This window comes from Drosophila elegans, unplaced genomic scaffold (assembly GCF_018152505.1).
Source record: "Drosophila elegans isolate 14027-0461.03 unplaced genomic scaffold, ASM1815250v1 contig_814, whole genome shotgun sequence".
Classification (NCBI taxonomy): Eukaryota; Metazoa; Arthropoda; class Insecta; order Diptera; family Drosophilidae; genus Drosophila; species Drosophila elegans.
Genome location: NW_024546167.1, coordinates 19,580,418 through 19,596,976, shown reverse-complemented (window position 1 = coordinate 19,596,976; position 16,559 = coordinate 19,580,418). Strand labels below are relative to the sequence as shown.

The 16,559-nt window shown below is 36.6% G+C and overlaps 2 protein-coding genes across 4 annotated transcripts in view; one reads left to right on the top strand and one right to left on the bottom strand.

Moving 5' to 3' along the window:
- LOC108134722 (polypeptide N-acetylgalactosaminyltransferase 2) overlaps positions 1-8,961 on the top strand; it is a 28,358-nt gene extending 19,397 nt beyond the window's left edge. For all 3 annotated transcript variants that reach the window (XM_017255124.2, XM_017255123.2, XM_041710247.1), the window contains 6 exons: positions 4,201-4,488; positions 4,895-5,106; positions 5,175-5,341; positions 5,795-6,482; positions 7,059-7,231; positions 7,594-8,961. In XM_017255124.2, the coding sequence (XP_017110613.1) occupies positions 4,201-4,488; positions 4,895-5,106; positions 5,175-5,341; positions 5,795-6,482; positions 7,059-7,231; positions 7,594-7,895 (1,830 nt within the window). In that variant the 3' untranslated portion in view covers positions 7,896-8,961. The remainder of the gene's footprint in view (positions 1-4,200; positions 4,489-4,894; positions 5,107-5,174; positions 5,342-5,794; positions 6,483-7,058; positions 7,232-7,593) is intronic.
- Positions 347-1,007, bottom strand: LOC108134723. The gene has a single exon (XM_017255125.2). It carries the CDS (start codon positions 912-914, stop codon positions 423-425), a length of 492 nt encoding a protein of 163 aa, XP_017110614.1. The 5' UTR covers positions 915-1,007; the 3' UTR covers positions 347-422.
- Positions 8,962-16,559: the final 7,598 nt, after the last annotated feature.

Below are 16,559 nucleotides of genomic sequence, written 5' to 3'. Positions count from 1 at the left end.
AATGGCAATAAAAGATAATTGGGGAACACGGAAAATTGTCACTAATTAGAAAATGGAAATTTTGTACTGTGAAAAAAGATATTAATTAGCAATATACAATTTCGAGGCAAGGGCTAAACGTTGAGCTTACTATGGAAAATTTAAAGAAATCGATGCTTAATAGCAATAGCAACCATTAAAACCCAAATTAAAAGCCATACCAAATTTCTATTAAAAAATTGAAAGTATTGAAATGATGCTAGATTTGTCAACAAATAGCGATTCTCAATAACATATTGGAAAAATAGTTAATTTTAAAGCTTCTGGAATACCAAAGCCATTGGAGCCATTAAAACGAAATTTTAAATCCATAATAAAATTATAATAACTCTTGACTTATGCAAGATTCTACTGAAAGTTCGAAAGTAGGAATGATGCAAAATCTAAATGGCAGGCTCGCCATGACCACGTTCCTCGGTGACCCTCTTCTCAGTTGCAATGTCGGCCAGCATTTTTTGGGTTTCGCGGGCCAAATTTACCAGGTTGCGAAGGTCATGCTCCAAAGTTTTGATGCGTTTAGCTTGGATACCGACGACCCGTTGGTAGTATTTGATTGCATCTGGGTAACGCCTGCAATCAATATCCTCCGGTTGAACGTACAAAAGTTGATTTTCGTATGATGATGCCTTCTTGAAAGTCTTGTTCAGCATCATTATAATGTGAGATAGAGCACGAAATGAGATGCGTGATGATGGTTTCTTCATTATCGGAACTGCCTGGGATTCCAGGGATCTGGAGATGATATCATCAATAACTGAACCGGTGGAGAAATTCGTCTTGAGGTCCTCGTTTTTGGTTGTATTCAAAATTGGGGAATCTATCATGAACTCCTGCTGCGATTCCTCATTTTGCTGAGTGATTAAATTGGTGGCCATTGCAAAATGGTAACAGCTTATCAAATTTTGGATGTATTTTGTATTTGCACTGCCTGATGATTGTTATATTGTAAGGGATTTTATTAAAATAGACTAGAGTTCTTTTCCAAGGCTTTCTGGGGTTTAAATACTTTTTTAAAACAATATATTTAAAAATATAATAGTTTTAAAAACTTTTAACTCAAAAACAACAGTTAAGATATTCATAATTTCATAAAGAAATAACTTAAAAACATAATAATTTCATAAAGAAATAACTTAAAACCCATAACATTATCAAACAAAGTCCATATGAATCAAAAACAAAAACCTATTTATACCATTATTTTAAGCTTTCAGTATTTATCATAGTTTAATTGAGTTTAGTTTCTGTGGCTTTTATCCTAGTTCTGCGCATAAATCATTAAAATGGAAAAATGAACACAATCTTCACCCCATTTCGCCATAAAAATCATATATTTTCTGTGACCCCAATCAAAAAACAATCAATGCCATCAAATGGTTTTGAACTCAATTCAAAACAATTTGCTTTTCTTTGCTATTTCTCTTTCATTTGGCTGCAAAACATTGAACTCGAGCAATGAACGCAGAGATGACCAAAAAAAGACAAACATTTATGGCAACTTGTTGCTCTGGCTTAGCTTGTTACCAAAAGTTGATGATAGTTTTTTGCCAAAAAGTTAATGACAAACTAGAATCTGATGAGCTCGAAAAGTGGATGATATGGAGTCTTGACTTTGAACTTTTTGCGTGGGCAAAAAGTTTCGTTTTTCCCTTGACGTCAGTGGTATTATTTTTCAGACATTGATCTGCCAGGAATATCCATAAATAGATTCTGTTTGCAATGGGGAGTTGCTGGACCCAAAGGACAAATAAATTTGCAAATGGAGAGGAAAGTTTACATTTTTATTTTCTACCATCTTGGGATAAAAATAGCTCTGAAAATTGAGTGCGTAATTAGAGCTAACATATAAAGTTTGGCCAATCAGCGACCCCAGTTTCCACTTCAAACAATGAAACTAATTAAGACACCATTGAAATTTGAATTGAAACTACACACACACAGTTCGCTTAACTTCAATGAAGAGGTCCTGCCACAATGCATTTCCATTGGTATTTGGCTTCGAGGCTTACTTCTTGGTTACACGCTCCATTGTGTTTACGCTGCGTATACGTAATCCGGTTTGTTTATGGAACAGTTTAGGTAACAGTTGGATTGTTTCTGCCAGCCTTGAGGTGGTTGTAATCTGAAGCTCAAAATTGCAGTGGGTGGTCTTGAAGTGACACCCATATTGACTGGAGGTAATTGCAATTGAACCATTGACTTTCATCTTCAGACTGATTTCTCAGAATATTGGCTTTCCTTTCAAATGATTCTGCAAAAAACATTTTGTAGGATATACCGAATCTGAAGTTCAATTTTACAGAATAGAACCAAATTTCATAACTTAAGCTAAGAACTAAAAATACAACTAATTTCGAATAATATACCCAGCTAGTCGTTCAAATCTAAAAAGGCTTTCAACCAATTCCAAATCAAATCCAACTCAATAAGTAAAACGAGTATTCAACATCTGCTTCCACTCAAATAGCAGAGCTTCTCCAACCCAATTCAAAGACGCTTTTACTGACTACTTGGCTGGCTAACTGACCCAACTAAATTGACAAATGAATCATTTCACTCCGCCAAACAGTGACCCAATTTTCTCAGAGCCCTGAAAGAGGGTTCCATTGCCCCAGTTCTTTTCGGTTCGGTTATTAATTGTCCTCTTGCGTTGAATCTATTTGTCAAGAGTTTTGTCAGGAGCCCTTTTATCGGCTGAGCTCTGCTAACTCTGATTTATGTGTGGCAAACGTATTGAAAGCGATTTCTTTTTCAGCTGACTTTGGCACTTTGTGTGTTGCACGCTGCGTATGCGTGATTTTAATTTTAAGTAGAGCTCTTTGTTGCCTGCTTTTTTGGATATTTCTCACTCCCAATCGTTACGCTTGAAACATGTTGCCTTTTAGCAACAAATTTGAACGTTAAGTATTTTTTTGAATATGCTTTTTATGCCTAGCTTAGTTTGCATGCAAGATTTCACCCGAAAGCCTTTTCATTTAAAATATTTCATCCCTCAATGTGTTTGCACTTATAAATTATTTACTGAAAATCTCCTAAAATAAGCACTCCCATCTATTGTCTTCATGATAAGTGGGGTTGAGTTACGAGTGGTCTCAAGGTTATTTCAGTGTCTGCTGAGTGACATTGTTGTCCTTGCATTGTCTGTATTTTTAAAAGAGCCAGACACTTTGTTATTCTTTTTGTGTTTGCTTATCGAAAGTTGTCAGGTCTGGGTTTTGTGATTTACTTAAGGGAGGGGTTTTATATTAAAGCTTAAGCTAATAAATGAAATCAATTTGAATGCTTACGAAATTTAAAAAGGGCTATCATCTTCTTGTCTTAAAGAACTTTCAAAATTTGCCACTCGAAGCTTATGTTTTACGGCCTTTCTCCTAAAAGGTTTTCCGTGTTATTTTAGCACAAGTGTCGTTGAGGAATCTTGGTCATTGTTTAAACTGGGTCGTGGTCGTGGTCGTGGTCTGGGCTTCTGGTTCCCCGTTGCTGGCAACATTTGCAATTTATAGATTATTAATCTTGGAGCAAACACGAAAACTGTTCGCAATACTTTGCCTCTTGGTTCTGTTTCTATTCTGCTCTGTTCTGTTGTGTTTCGAGCCAAAACTTTGGGAAAACTTTGCCATAAACCTTGCACGAAACCCAAACCCTTTGGGTGTCTCCTTTGCACTTGAAATAAATATGTGTTGAGCTTAAGTTTTGTTATAAACGGTTTGGTATTTTAAAAGCTAGTATAATAAGTCCCATTCAAAACACAAATTTTTACCAATTTTAATGCTTAAAGTGCAAATTTTTTGAAGTGCAATGTGGTTTCATTTAAAAAATTGTATTTATCTTAAATGTTTTGAATTTTTGTAGCATAATGTTTTTGGTATTTAATTTGATACTTTATTTGTTTATTTTTCATAGTTTTTGTTTTTTTTAAGGTTTATCCTAGTCCAATTTAAAACATAAATTATTGTTTTTTAAGTATTTGATATCCACATGTCTCTTAATTTGGTTTGTATATATTTATGAAAGTTTTTTATTTTTCTATGTGCAGTCGAATGGTTCCCAGTTGAGTTGAGTTATTGCCCCGAACGGGCGTCAACGTCGCCAGTGTGGCGCAGATTAAAGAAATAAATTAAAAGAGTTGTCTAACCCCGCGTGCACTCGGTGTCCTTTTAGGTGGAAAATCGAGCGCTGCGGCTACGTGAGGTGGCCACCGCCATGCAGCAGTACCAGGATGACTCCTCCTCGGCGGCCGCAGCCTCTACCGCCCGCCAGTGGCCACCAGCTGGCGGAGGAGCGGGAGGAGCAGGAGGGGGAGGGGGAGCGGTGGCAGGAGCAGCTGGCAGCGGAGCAGACGATCCCGGCGGCAATGTCATTCTTATCGGGTCTGTCAAGGACTTCGAACGCAATGCCGTCCACGGCCTCAAGTTGCACGGCATTGTGGCTCTGGAGGAGACATCGCAGGTAAGGAGTTTAGAGAAATTTGGATTACTGCCTCATTGACTATTAAATTAACAGTCGGAAAACTTAAAAGATTGGCTAACCAATCTATTAAAGCTGAAATAACGTGTCAAAAGTTTATTTAATTCAATTAATGCATTTCCTTTGATCTTTTCAATTTACAAGTTCTTATCTGTACAAAATATGTTACAAATCAAGCTATAATTCGAGAAACAGTTTAGAAATGATAAGCATTTTCTTATATAGAATGTTCTACAATTACTTTGGACTCCAGCTTTCTAAGAGAAAAGTATAAAAAATGTTTAGTTCGAAACAAATTTTTTATTTTGAATTAAGGAATAAACATTTAAACCTGATAAGTTGTCATGGAAAGTTGAAACCAAAAATCGTTATTCTTTTTTTTTTCAAGGGTCTCACTGGGGGAACAGGAGGACCTGGTGGTCGAGTGCCAGTGGTTCCCAGTGGGCGAGGCACAGAGGTGGAATACTTCAATGAGGCGGGCTACATTCGAGCGGGAGCCCTGCGCAATGGCGAAGATCCCTATATCAGAAATCGATTCAATCAGGAGGCCAGCGATGCTCTGCCCAGTAATCGGGACATACCCGACACTAGAAATCCTATGTAGGTTAATAAAACATCCTTTCTGGAATGGGATATGTATAATTTTGGGTTTTCTTTTAATAAATCAGGTGCCGAAACAAAAAATATCGCGAGGATCTGCCCGAAACGAGTGTCATCATCACCTTCCACAACGAGGCGAGATCTACATTGCTTCGAACCATTGTGAGTGTCCTTAATCGCAGTCCCGAGCACTTGATACGCGAAATTGTCCTAGTGGATGACTACAGTGATCATCGTAAGTAGTTCTTATGTTCTTGAGAAAACCCATTTGTAAGAAAATATGATCTTATTTAACTTTACAACTAGTTAAATTTAAAATATAATCAAAATACAGGAATTAATTTAACTTAAATCAGAAATATTTAAGAAACATCTTGATAACTTGAAATACTTTTAAATTTAGAAATATTCGAGTAAGAGCTTTAATTTTATGAACACAATTTAAAAGATGTTCCGTGGCTTACATCATAATGTTTATGTTTTAAAGCTATATGTTAAGCAATGAACAATGCTTAAAATGCTATTTCTTCTTAAATCTGAAATTATTAAGACGTTTCCTCTAACAGTTTTTAAATCTTTTATTTCCATTACCATGATTCTAACTAATTAACTACATTTTACGCCTTTTGTTTTAAATTTTTTTTTTGATTTACAAATTCTAAAAATATTTCTTAAACGCATATTTCAGCTGAGGATGGTCTGGAGCTGGCGAAGATCGACAAGGTGCGTATTATTCGCAATGACAAGCGCGAGGGTTTGGTGAGGTCAAGGGTCAAGGGAGCGGATGCGGCGGTGAGCAGTGTGCTGACCTTCCTCGACAGCCACGTGGAGTGCAACGAGATGTGGTTGGAGCCGTTGCTGGAACGCGTTCGCGAGGATCCCAGTCGAGTGGTTTGTCCCGTCATCGATGTGATCAGCATGGACAACTTCCAGTATATCGGAGCCTCGGCCGATTTGCGTGGCGGTTTCGATTGGAATCTGATCTTTAAGTGGGAGTACCTCAGTCCATCGGAGCGGGCAATGCGCCACAATGACCCCACCACGGCCATAAGGACGCCGATGATTGCCGGCGGGCTGTTTGTCATCGACAAGGCCTATTTCAACAAACTCGGCAAATACGACATGAAAATGGACGTGTGGGGCGGCGAGAATCTGGAGATCTCGTTCCGCGTCTGGCAGTGCGGTGGCAGCCTGGAAATCATACCCTGCAGCCGCGTGGGTCACGTCTTCCGCAAACGCCATCCGTACACCTTCCCCGGCGGAAGCGGCAACGTCTTCGCCCGCAATACGCGACGTGCTGCGGAAGTCTGGATGGATGACTACAAGCAGCACTACTACAACGCCGTGCCCCTCGCCAAGAACATTCCCTTCGGCAAGTGAGTACACTAACAAAAAAGTCAAAAAAGTATAATAAAAATAAAAGTTGTGAAACAGTATGGATTTTATATAATTTTTTTAACATTACTTTCATCTTTGAGATACAAAAAATTCTTAAACTTAAGACACTTGTCACGAAACAATCAAGAATCTAACATGGTCTTATCTTAAAAGTAGATTGCAAAAATAATTTTATTATTTATTGATTTCGGATTAGGGAAATGACAGAATTCTCATTCTTTATTATATTAATGACAATTCTATAGGTAAACAATTATTTTAAGCCTGAATTTGACTTTTTTATAAACAGGTGAAACTATTTTGTTGGCAATTTAGATTTTTTGTAATTAATTTTTTAATATTTTTATATTTCTCTAATTTCTATTAATACAAAACCAGAGGGTTATAAATCAGTATCGTTACACTGAAAGTGCGTTTTTTTTAACTTGTTTTGCAAATTTCTATATCAATTTTTTATTTAAAATAAGTTCTTCTTCTAGTGCATAAAATACTTTACCCAAGTTATTTATTTTACATTGCTTACGCTCGTGCCTTTTTCCTTTTCCCCCGCTTAGCATTGATGACCGTCTGGCTTTGAAGGAGAAATTGCATTGCAAGCCTTTCAAATGGTATCTGGAGAATGTCTATCCCGACCTGCAGGCCCCCGACCCACAGGAGGTTGGCCAATTCCGACAGGATAGCACCGAGTGCCTGGACACGATGGGCCACTTAATCGACGGCACTGTGGGTGAGTACACCACCATATTGTTACTCAAGTTTTTATTAAGGCGAAACAGAGAAAAAGAGGAAAGAAACACAAGAAACAAAATTAAATCAGGAAAATTGTCTTTAAATTAAATACGTAGTCAATATGGTGTCTAAAACAGATTTCTTTTTATTTTTAAAAATGAATATTTTTATTTTTTTTTAAATCTAGAAAACAAAGAAATAAAACACAAAAATATATGTTACAATCATTATATATAATAATTTTTAATTTAAATAGAGATTTACAAGGTCAGTTGTTTTCTGCTAATCGAAAGTTTTTTTACCAATAAAAATATACTTTTATTTAAATGATTTTTTCTTTGTTATTTTTTATATTATTAGGAATCTTTCCGTGCCACAACACGGGCGGCAATCAGGAGTGGGCCTTCTCGAAGCGCGGCGAGATCAAGCATGATGACCTCTGCCTGACCCTGGTGACCTTTGCCCGGGGGTCACAGGTGGTGCTGAAGGCGTGCGACGACTCCGAAAACCAGCGCTGGATCATGCGGGAGGGCGGTCTGGTGCGGCACTACAAGATCAACGTGTGCCTGGACTCCAGGGATCAATCGCAGCAGGGCGTGAGTGCCCAACACTGCAATTCGGCACTGGGAACTCAGCGCTGGTCCTTCGGCAAATACGCGTGAGGAAGAGGTCTTAGTTTTGGACTAAACAAACTAAACTAGAGAAGGATAATGCAGATCGGTCGTGATATATGTGCAAGTTGATGGGAGAAAAAAGCTAACCTAACGCGATGCGGATTGTATGTGTACTGTACTGTGTACTTGTAATGATTTATCCATGTTGATTTGTTGCTGAACGGAAAACAAAACACACACTCAAACACACATTATATATTAACTGCATATATATATGGAATAAGTTCAACCTTAGTTTAAACTCAAATCAACTACTCCCAGGGGGGTTAAAGAAAAAAAAACCAACATTAAGGGCATACAAAAAATGTACTTAGACTGATTAATTTTTTGTATATGTACTAAAACGTATATGAAAATGATATAATACTATAATACATAACCTTTGGCAGCTGAAAAAAAACGAAAAACAAACAAACCGAACTGTAATTAATTTGCATTCTCACACAGCACACACACATTCATTCAAGTCAATTAAGACCCATACGAAAATGCCACAAATTAGTAATCACATATGGTCCGTTTCAAATACCTAAATACCCAAGCTCAGAGTCTTCTCAACCTTGTACTTAAAATAAAACATGAAATGTTATCATTAGTTCTAATTATACACCTAAGTGAAAATCATTTAAAATCATTGATTGACAACTATATATGAAATATGTATGTGTATATATTGAGAAACAAATATTATTTAAATGTTTATCGATGGCCAAAAACAAGGTAAACATTTCGATTAAATGTATTAAATATTTAAATATTTTAGGCAAAGTGGAAAAAAGGAAAAAGTGGAATGCCACCAATTGGTTGTTATTTCGAATGCATAAATCATCTAAAGTTTTCAAAGGGACATTTATTTGCTTTTTATCACAGACAGACAACCGAATTGAATTGTGAGCATATTTTTTCACGTAGATTACTTTTTATTAGAATGGCTGGCAAAACACGAATGATTTGAAATACATATTCAGATGAAAAAACAAACCAAATATTGTATATTTGTTTGTATACTCAACAAGAAAAAAAGAATTGAATGATTAAAAGTGAAATTTTAATTTAAATCAACTAGAGAGGCAACACAAAAAAAGAAAAACAATAAATGGAAACATATAAAAACAAAATGCAAAGTGTGTTCTTTGTCGAGGGCTAACAGTGCGTATGCTTAATGTAATTGCTTACATGCTGCGGGAAGGCAACAAATGGGGCACAGCTGACATCAAATCTGGCTAAGTACTTGGGCTCCCGCTCTCATGTAGGTTAAACGACTTAACTTTCAACTCCGAAATGCCTGTCTCCCAGGACACGTCTACAAAAAGCGGCGACCAAGATGAAAACTTGGCACATTACGCATACGTCACGTAAAACGTGAATAAATACATGTGCATACTTACGGGCGAGTTCGTTGCGCTAATTTGTTCGTGCTTAAAAAATGACACAGCAATGCTTAAATCACAAGACATTTTAAACCAGGGCAACGAGGGTTTTCTTCTATTTCTGGCAAAAATGGTGGAGGGCCTACGATGAGGTAAACATGCCCTGCATAAAGAATAACATAAAGCAAAGTGTCATTTTTTCTAGCGATTCCCGAGGAGATAAGCCAAATTGTTTGGGGCTGCAGGTTGCTCTAGAAAAATATTTGAGCTGATAGCTCGATAACATTTTTAATGAATTTGCTGCTACTTGAGATATTGTGAGTTGTGATGAAGTTGTTGGTAAATATATAAAGAGATTTCTAAAATTTAATTGGAATTTTTTACCTCTTATATAAAGAAGGTTTTATATTTCTGCTGCAGAAAAGTAAAAATAGTTTAATTTTTCTTTTAAAATCTTCACCTTGCTTATTTAGAGGATTACCTATATTGTGTGCCTAATACCTCATAGTTTTTGCCCTCTTTTCCCTACAGTAGATATAAAAAAATGTTCTGAAAGCAAGTCTTAACTTTTTTGTGTTTACTTTCGGTTGCTTTTCACACCTCAGCATGCCAAAGAACATTCCCCGACCTGGTGATACTCCATTCAGCTCGTTAACCAGAACAACGCGCAACCTTTGCTCGCCTTTGACTTGGCTGAAAATCATAGAAATGCAGGAGCAAAAGGATGTCGCAGCCGGAAGACAAGCCGATATCCTTGCGAGAAGCCTCAGAACGAAAGCTCAACTCGACAGCAGAGGGCTCAGATGCTCCAGCATCCAGCAGCCAGCATCCAGCTCGCAAATGCAGGCGACAAGGTTAACCCTCCATATCGTTTATGTCTGCCAGCCAAGTAAAAAGCCCCTCAAACTCAAACTCAAACCCTGCCACATTTGGCGGGAAATTGTGGAGGCGGGTACTGTGTGTGTGTACTTTTGCGTGGGCAGACAGGTGAATAACAGTTTTTACCTATTCCGCCAGCTTTTCATATTTAAGACAACGTCGTGTGTCGAGCATACGCAAAAAGCCAACTCCAGGCCGAGAGTTGGGCCCAAACTGACTTGGCAAACATTCTGCAGCTTCCTTTGTAGCCTCATTCGGTTGCCTTTTCCCTTATCCCTGTTCCACTTTCCCCGAGCAGATGCTATCGGCATTTTTTCCGCTTCCGCAGTTTTATCACGGGGCATCAACTATACTTCCCCAAGTATTAGAGGGTATTCAGGGGGGGTTATTAGTCAAATCAGCTGGTTTTACCATGAAAAACTAAAGGCTTCTGCCTTAAAAACTATTTTTTTTTAATTTTTAATATATGTGTTTGTAATTTTAATTAATGTCCTGATATTTTATTCTTCCAACTTAACAATTTATAACAATCAGTAATCTAATACCCAATCTAATTTATTCACTGTCCCACGTAGTGGATACTTTACTGCATTGGCAATTATTTTTTCAATTACCCTCAAGCAGTTGCCCAACTTTGCACCCAACCGTTTTACCTACTGTCCCTGCTATTAGTTGCCCAACTAGTGTAAATACCACTTGCAGTTAATACTTCTCTCCGGTTGCTTTTCCGTGGAAAGTTCGTTCTGCTTTTCCGCTGCCTGCTGGGTGTCGACAGTGCTCTCAATCTCCTGATTTTCCCAACAGGATCTGCCGCTTCCACACGTACACACACTCACACACGACCTGATGTCCTGAGGTCCTGAAGTCCTGGGGTATTTATATTTGCTTCGTTACGTCGTCGGTCTTACGTCACTGTCGGTTTACGTGGCGTGTTAATAACCATCGAGCACACATTACTTCCCTATCTGCCCTCATCTGATAATCAGCTGACATTTTGCAACACAGGTTTGCAGGTTTACAGGCCATCACAATGGGCTGGAAAAGTGGGAGTGTCGGGTGGTTAAAGTTCTTGGCTTTTCATACCCTTTCATACTTGGGCGTACTAAAAGGACTGTATGAACATTAAAAGTTCTTTATTACCAGTGCTCAAAAACAAACTTAAGCTTAGCGACTTCGCATCAAAGTCTGTCTTATAACACTATTAAATGTAGGTTTTCTTGTTTAAATTTTATATATTAAACTAAACAAAAATCAAAGTATTTAAAGTTTGTTTTAGATAGCGGTTTAAAATAAGTATATGAATATGAATACATTTGTACAAACCACTGGTTGTAAAGCAGGCTAAAACTCAGCGACTTCGGGTCAAAGACTCGATTCGACTCGATGACTCCGATTCAAATGCTGTTTTATAACACTTTAAAATACAATTCGTGTTATTCAATAACATATTAAACCAAACTAACATCCATTTTTTAGAGCTTTTAATATTATATAGAAATATTCATTAGGAAGTGTATTTAGAATTGAACTTCTTAACTTTTAAAGATACTTACTTGTATTTTTTCACTGCCTACTGAGTTCATGCATTAATCATTTTTGGTTCTTATGCTGTTTACCTCATGCACATGGTCCTGCCTAAGTAATGAGGCTGTCGTTTCCGGAAACATAATTAACAACACGTTACGGAGTCGAGTGCATAACAGCGATAAGTGTTATTCTTGTAGGTGAAAAGTGGCAAAAACAAAACATAACAAAAGTTTACAAGGCTAACATAGTTTCAGTTGTTCAAATGAAGTTTACCTAATCATAAGATTACAACAATATAATTTTGTTATATGCCAGTTAAATAAGAAAGTTTGCCTCCTTTTAAGACTTAATAACCTCATCGCCCTTACACTGGCCTAATTTCTTCAAAATAAACAGGGCTTTTCTTAATCTCTCCTTTTCATCCTGGGCACAAATGCAAATGACTTATTTATTATTGTTGTCTGTTGCCGGCGTGACTGATTATTCAATGTTCGCACCAAATTTGCACACATAAGCGGATTACTAAGTCAGCTTTGCCTGACATCATGACATGGTAAGAATTTTGTCAAAACGAAAATGAATTACCAACATATAGAGCTTATAAAATGTAAATTAAGTGCCAAATAGCGCCGAAGATAAATAGTCTCCCTTTTACAATAAAATTGTATATTGTAGGCACCCTTAAAAAATATAAAAATATAAATTCTCAATAAACCATAATTTTTCTTGGTGTATGCAAAGAAAAAGCAATTTACAAGTCAGTTTAAATGTGAAGTTGGCATAAAAAGTTGTCAATCAGTACTTCATAGCTCGCTTTCCCTACTTTCCTCTTACTTTCACTAATTGTATGTGTGTGTGTGTGTATGAATGCGTAATCGATATCAAAATCCGCTTAGCTTAATTTACTTCTTTTATTTGCTTATTGAGTATGGCCCATCAGAAGTCAAATTACAATAAGAAGGTTATTTATTCTCTTGATTGATTGATTAAACTTGTATTTGTTATTGAAAAATACCAATTATTACATTTTATACAATTACTTTACTTTTGAGTTCATCATTTACTTTTCGATTTTGACTTTTAAACATCGTTGAACTTTCCCAAGGACAAAAACTCGTCAATGGAAAAATCGCATGAAAAACAATATTCCCCCTATCAGCAAAATTCATTAATACTTAATGGGCATTAAATGAGTGCGTAGGTTGTGGAAAAATAATATTTTTCGCATAATTAAGTAAAGTGAGTGGCTGGCACATATAGGGGAGCTAATTGGGAGCGAAATTCGACGAGAATGAGAACATAATCGGCAGGATAATAGTAGGTATGAGATTTGAACGATGTATGACTTTCCAATTTTTTACCCTTACTTCGAAAGTTTTCGATACAAAAAACAATATTTTAAAGCGTCCAAAGATTAATTAGTTCCTTTAGTTATCGAAAATTGTTTATTGATTATTGCAAGTATTTATGCCAGCATTAATTAATATTGCATGTAAATATGTTTCTCTTCTTACAATTTCCTAAATCCATACTTATGATTTGCTTTCTGAGAGTTCCATTAATTTATGGTCGGAGTAACAGCCGAACTTTGGTTTCGCTTCACTCATTCTTAGCCATGATTAACAATCTCTTACATAAGCGGCTTAATTATGTGTGTATGTGGTAACAATGCGGTACGGCACAAACTGCCAATCCAATCGATTTCCACTTCGCATTCGCATTCACAATCTCTTCTCCAAAAGTTAACTACTCGGAATGCGGCCAATAGCAGGCAATGTTTTGCCTCTATTCGACATTGATGATGGCCCCAACTAAAGTTGTTTTGACAGGCAACAAATAGCAAGGGACAACAAACACAAAACCAGAGCAAAAGCAAGCCAGTCAACGCCATTGTCCCGAAACTTTTGGCTGGCTTTCCACCTTTGTTCCAGCTTTTGTTTTATCTCCTCGACTTAATTGGAAAGCATGAAGACGCAAACACAGCGCGACGTGTTGGCATTAACACACGCACGAGCAGGAATAACAAGGCACTACCAAAAATGTTTGTCCTTGGTCCGAGCCACAGCTGCCACAGCATATCCCACACCCCACAACACAACACCCACCCACCAAATCTGCACCACCCACATTTACTTAACATCCTACGAAGGCCAACAGCGCGTATACATAATTTGCGAGTGTTGCTTCAAGTGGCACGACAGCTATTTATAGTTGAAGCCAAGCAAATTTATAGTGGCATTTAATATTTCATATTATTTACCCACACACACACATCTTCTGCTGACGGCCATATGCATAAATAACGATAGCAATAAAAACTATCCCGATTAGGAGAAATACTAATGCAATAGTAAGCTTTTAGTAAATAATTTAAACTATAACTCGGAAATATACTAAAAAAAGTGATTATAATTAAGCCCTGAATTTGAATTTACTTCTTTAAATGGTAAAATTTAAAATGTTGTATAGCTCTTTGCATATCAGTTGCCCAAAAAAAGCTTCTGATTACGATAATTGATTCTGCAAAACAAAGACACATTGAACACTTATAAAAATCATCCCACTTTAAATAAATATCTAATGCTTGTCTATAAAATCGTACTATTGTTACGCTTGTGACATAAACACAATTATTATATAGGTAAATAATAATAATTCCATAAACGATCGAAAAAATTACGCAACATCGGAAAAAACAAACCCTTAATATTATAAAAGTAAATTAATTGATTCTTAAAATCGAACAAAAAACATAATTTTGTTGTATTTTTTTGTATAAAACTTGACTGGATTAATAAAATGAATTTTATTCATAATCAGCTATAGAAAATAGTCAAGCTGCCATATTAAATATTTGCATCACAATTGCCAGTACTTGCAGCCAACCGTATTACAAAGCAGCCACAATTATTGATTGAAAGTGCTCTAAAAACCATAAGCCTTAACTCCTGAACCATGAAATCTTCTCTTTCGCCCAATCAAGCGATGCAAAATTTGCTCAACTAATTAGCTACTTGGAGAGCAAACACTTGGCTGAATGTAAATCCCCCTCAGTTCAGCAGCACCAGCAAATTGCATGATTGTATGCAAATAAATCGTTAGCCGCAATTGCCAGTAACTACAGGGCGAATTCAAGGATCAACACAATGGGGAAAGGCGGAAGGAAACAAAAACGACACCTGATGCCGATTACAAGACTAATTAATTGAATTCAAAGGGGCGAGAAAAGCAGACAGAAGTCATCAATCCGGGCCAATCAAAATCGGAATTCAAGACCTCTGATTCGCCAGTCAAATCAACGTCCGGCCCAGACGCATCCGAAAGTTATGGCTTGCATAAAAGTCAGGGCGTCAATGATAAATGAAGCCCGGCCAGAAATTTGCATCGGTATGCATATATAATGGCCAAGACGACGGCGGAAAGCGGGCCAAGTGGATGTGGATGAGGCCAAGAGCTCCGAAGGGCGGAAATAGAACAAGATTCTTTTAGCTTTGGCTTTAGCGGAGCTGCAGAGATTTCAAAGATGAGCTAAGAAAAATACGTATTCCATTTGCGAAGCGACAGGAGTAAGCCACCGAGCGAAAAGATAACAATGTCGGTGACACATGAGCTGAAAAAAGGGAGCTGCAATTTAAGAAAACAGAAAATATGCAGATTTAGGAAAAAATAAAATTCTCAAAAGTTATAAATATTTGTAAAACTCAATAATACAATTTTAAAGCATAACAAACTATTGAAATGAGTAATGTACTCTAGTAATGTATGTTTAATTGTAGTTGATTTAAAAAAAAAGTTACTGGCTTATTATATATAATTTAAAAGTTAACAAATATTGAAACTTGCATTGTAAAAGTCTACATTATTTATTTAATTAGAATATGATGCATTGAAATTTTGTTCTTCAATATTTTCTTTTCTTCTTTAAAGTGTCAACAAAAAGTAATCATACTTTATAATTTGGTTTAAAGCAGTCTACATTATTTATATTACTACTACATTATAAATATTCTTACTAGTCTACATATTAATATTCTTGCTAAGAAATATCGTAGGAAATCGATCTTAGCCTTAGGACTATCAGTAAACAATTAAAACCCTAAGCCCTGAACATCGATTTCCCGCTTATGCATTTTCCAAAGGAAATTGGAAAAGAAAAATGTTTATGACTCAGTAGCCGCAAGCAAATAACTGAGTAAACGCAAAAGAAAAATGCAAATGGGAAATGGAAAAATAAGCAAAGTCTGCTACACATGCAATAACTTGTTGGACAACATGTTATAGCTGATCAAAATGGAAAAGGAGTTTTGGAAAAATGGCTCCGATTCAGTAATTTCCTATTGTCTAAGAATTTGCGTTCTCCTTCGCTAGGCAAATGATTTAATGAAATCAATTACAAGCCCTCCCGCCCTTTTCCACCTCCAGGGAGCAAATGAAATTAGAGTGCCTCAAGGAGCCAAAGGAAAAGCGTGGAAGAGCGGGCAAGGTTGGGAAAATAAAGATGAAGGAAAAGAAAAATTCTGTTGGAGAGAAAACGTTAACTTGAACAAATTGTTTGTTGTCTGCAGCTCTGGCATATTTTTCTATATACGAATTTTATTGCCTTTTATTGAGTTTTTATGACCGTGTCTTCATGTTTTTGCCTTTTTTTGTTATAGGAAAATTGAATTAGAAAAAATATTTGTGGTGGTTGACTTTGATTCGATGTGAGGTATATATGGATTTTGGTTTATGAGCTGCGTGTAATTGAATTTAATAACGCCAAGTTAAGGCAGGTTTTGATCTGCGCCATAATTTGATTTTTTAGCTTTCCAAGGCATGTGAATGCTTATCTTATGAGAAATTCCCATAAGCACTTGTAATTTTTAAATTGTTTAAG